Here is a 3,297-nt window from a genome sequence, read left to right as displayed (position 1 = left end):
CAAGGTCTCGATGGACCATGGAAGGTCAGCCAAGGTAGGGATGGACCATGGAAGGTCAGGCAAGGTCTCGATGGGCCATGGGAGGGTCAGGCAAGGTCTCGATGGACCATGGGAGGGTCAGCCAAGGTCTCGATGGACCATGGGAGGGTCAGGCATGGTTTTGATGGACCATGGGAGGGTCAGGCAAGGTCTTGGTGGGCTATGGAAGGGTCAGCTGAGGTTTTGGTGGGCCATGGGAGGTTCAATCCATGATCTTGGTGGCCCATGGAAAGGTTGACCCACAGCTTTGGTTGATCGTGGAAGGGTCACCCCAAGGTCCTGGTGGGCCATGGAATGGTCAACCCAAGATCCTGGTGGGCCACCAGCAAGAGTCCCCACAGAACCCATGAGGTTGGAAAAACCCTCTGAGATCTTTGAGTCCAACCTAGGACCAGAGCCCAGAGTGCCACGTCCGGTCCTTCCTCGGACACCTCCATGGCCGGTGACCCTTGGCCAGCCCCTGCCACCATCTAAGCCCCTTCTCCTGGCCCAGGCTACCAACCCTGCGACCCCCAGATCATCTGCAACCGCGTCAACCACGTCCAGACGTGCCTGGAGGAGCTGGAGGAGCTGGCGGCCAAGAGGAGGAAGGAGCTGGAGGACTCCCGCCAGCTCTGGACCTTCTTCCAGGAGATGGAGGAGGCCGAGGCCTGGATCCGCGAGAAGGAGAAGATCCTGGCCGCCAAGAGCTGCGGCCGCGACCTCAGCAGCGTCCTGACCTTGACCAACAAGCACAAGACCATGCTGGGCGAGCTGGGCAACCGCCGGGCTCTGCTCCACCAGACCATGAAGAAAGGCGAGAAGATCCTGGCCAAGAAATCCTTCAGCTCCGTGGGCATCCAGGAGAAGATGCGAGAAGTCTGCTTGAGGTGGAAGAAGCTGGAGGAGATCACGGGGCTCCACCAGCAACGCTTGGAGGACGCCTTGAACTTCTTCCAGTTCAGCGCCGAGACGGACGACCTGGTGGCCTGGCTGCAGGACATCTACCGCATCGTGTCCAGCGACGACTTCGGCCACGACGACTACTCCAGCCAGGCGCTGCTGCGCAAGCACCGCGCCGTGGTGGACGAGGTGGAGAAGCACCGCGCCGCCGTCCTGGCCCTGCGCAAGCAGCTGGCTCTGCTGGCCCCCGACCACCGGCAGGGCGTGGACATCCAGATCCGCGTGGTGGAGGTGGAGCAGCTCTACGGGGAGGTGGCCGAGGTGGCCGTGCTGAGGACGCAGTGGCTGCAGGACGCGCTGGCCGTCTACCGCATGTTCAGCGAGGTGCACGCCTGCGAGGTGTGGGTGGACGAGAAGGAGCAGTGGTTGGAGAAGATGGAGGTTCCTGAGGAGCTGGATGAGGTCGAGGTGGTGCAGCACAGGTGGGGTGGGCTCGGGTGGTTGAGGTTCTTCGTGAGGCTGGGTGGTTGAGGTTCTTCGTGCCCGTGGTGGACCTGCGCAGCGTGTCCTTCTGCTCAGGTTTGAGAGCCTGGACCAGGAGATGAACAGCGTCATGGGGCGCATCCTGGACGTCAACCAGGTGGTGCAGCAGCTGGTGGATGGTGGCCACCCCAGCTCCGACGAGGTCCGGTCCTGCCAGGACCATCTCAACAGCCGGTACGGGCGTGGTGGGGGGACCCGAGGTGCACCTTGACCTTCTTGGGGTTTCCGTGGTGGGGTTGGAGACTCTCAACCTGTGGTTCTGCGGTGGTGGGATGTCCCTGTGGGGTCCGGGTGTCCAGTGGAATGGTCCAAGCCCATCCTGGGGGTCCTGAACTGGGTCTCAACCTTCTTGAGGTCTCCTTGGTGGGGGCAACTTTGCGTGACCCCCAACCTGTGGTTCTCCAGTGGTGGGACATCCCCATGGGTTCCACCTCTCCAGGACAATGGTCCAAGCCCATCCTGGGGGTCCTGAAATGATCTCAACCTTCTTGAGGTCTCCTTTGTGGGGGGAGCTTTGTGTGGGGCTGTCTGGAGACCCCCAACTTGTGGTTCTCCAGTGGTGGGTCGTCCCCATGGGTTCCACCTCTCCAGGACAATGGTCCAAGCCCATCCTGGGGGTCCTGAAATGATCTCAACCTTCTTGAGGTCTCCTTGGTGATGGAAGCTTTGTGTGGGGCTCTGGAGACCCCCTCAGCCTGTGGTTCTCCAGTGGTGGGACGTCCCCATGGAGTCCAGGTCTCCAGGCCACCATTCCCAGCCCATCCCAAGGGTTGTTTCTGATCCTGGTGGGCCCCATCCCTGCTCGGGGAGGTTCTCACCCCGCTCCTGTCCCCATCCCCACCCAGCTGGAACCGGGTGGTGGAGCTGGTGGAGAACAAGAAGAGCCAGCTGAGCTCCGTGCTGAAGATCCAGAACTTCCTCCTGGAGTGCAGCGAGATGAAGGCGCAGGTGCGGGAGAAGAGGAAAGCCATCGAGGCCACCCAGTCCGGTGGCAGCGACCTGGGCGGGGTCCTGGCCCTGCAGCGCCGCTTGTCCACCATGGAGGCCGCCCTGGTGGTCCTGGAGCCGCGGCTGGTGGAGCTCCAGCAGGAGGGCGAGGCCTTGGCCGCCGCCCACCCCGGCCGCGCCCTGGACATCCTGCTGCCCTTCGAGGAGATCAGCGAGGAGTGGGACAACCTCAAGAGGGCCCTCCAAGGCTGCGAGGACACCTTGACCATCGCCGGCCGTCTCCAGCAGTTCATCCAGGACCTGGACAACTTCTTGGGGTGGTTGGTGAAGACCCAAGCGGCCGTGGGCTCCGAGGAGGTCCCCGACAGCTTGGCCGAGGCCGAGAGGCTGCTGAACGTCCACGTGGCCCTCAAGGAGGAGATCAACGGCTACGAGGAGGACTACGCCAAGATCCAGGCGGCCAGCGAGCTGCTGGCGCTGGAGGAGATGGAGGTGCCCTCGCTGTCCCTCCAGCAGTGGCTGCAGAAGCTGGACGCGGGCTGGGGGAAGCTCCTGCAGAGCTGGGAGATGAGGAGGGAGCTCCTGGTGCAGTCCCACGTCTTCCACCTCTTCCTGAGGGACGTGCAGCAGTGCCAGAGCAGCCTCTACAACCAGGTCGGGGAGCAGGTGGTGGTGTGGTGGGGTGGGAGGAGGTCCTGGTGGTGGAGATCATGGATGGGCGATGGGGACGAGGAGTGGGAGAAGGTCTGGGGTGGTGGAGATCATGGATGGGCGATGGGGAGGAGGGGTGGGAGAAGGTCTGGGGCGGTGGAGTCATGGATGGGGCGATGGGGACCATGGTGGGAAGGTCCTGGTTGATGGAGATGATGGATGGGTGATGGGGAC

At 63.1% G+C, this 3,297-nt stretch overlaps 1 protein-coding gene across 1 annotated transcript in view; it reads left to right on the top strand.

Moving 5' to 3' along the window:
• Positions 1–3,297, top strand: part of SPTBN4 (spectrin beta, non-erythrocytic 4) — a 14,113-nt gene that overhangs the window by 7,611 nt on the left and 3,205 nt on the right. The window contains exons 12-14 of the mRNA XM_005431449.2: positions 533–1,403; positions 1,501–1,638; positions 2,310–3,066. Of these exons, the coding sequence (XP_005431506.2) occupies positions 533–1,403; positions 1,501–1,638; positions 2,310–3,066 (1,766 nt within the window). The remainder of the gene's footprint in view (positions 1–532; positions 1,404–1,500; positions 1,639–2,309; positions 3,067–3,297) is intronic.

Source organism: Geospiza fortis, unplaced genomic scaffold (genome assembly GCF_000277835.1).
Source record: "Geospiza fortis unplaced genomic scaffold, GeoFor_1.0 scaffold1028, whole genome shotgun sequence".
Classification (NCBI taxonomy): domain Eukaryota; kingdom Metazoa; phylum Chordata; class Aves; order Passeriformes; family Thraupidae; genus Geospiza; species Geospiza fortis.
The sequence above is the reverse complement of the archived record's forward strand: the minus strand, read 5'-3'. Positions and strand labels throughout refer to the sequence as shown.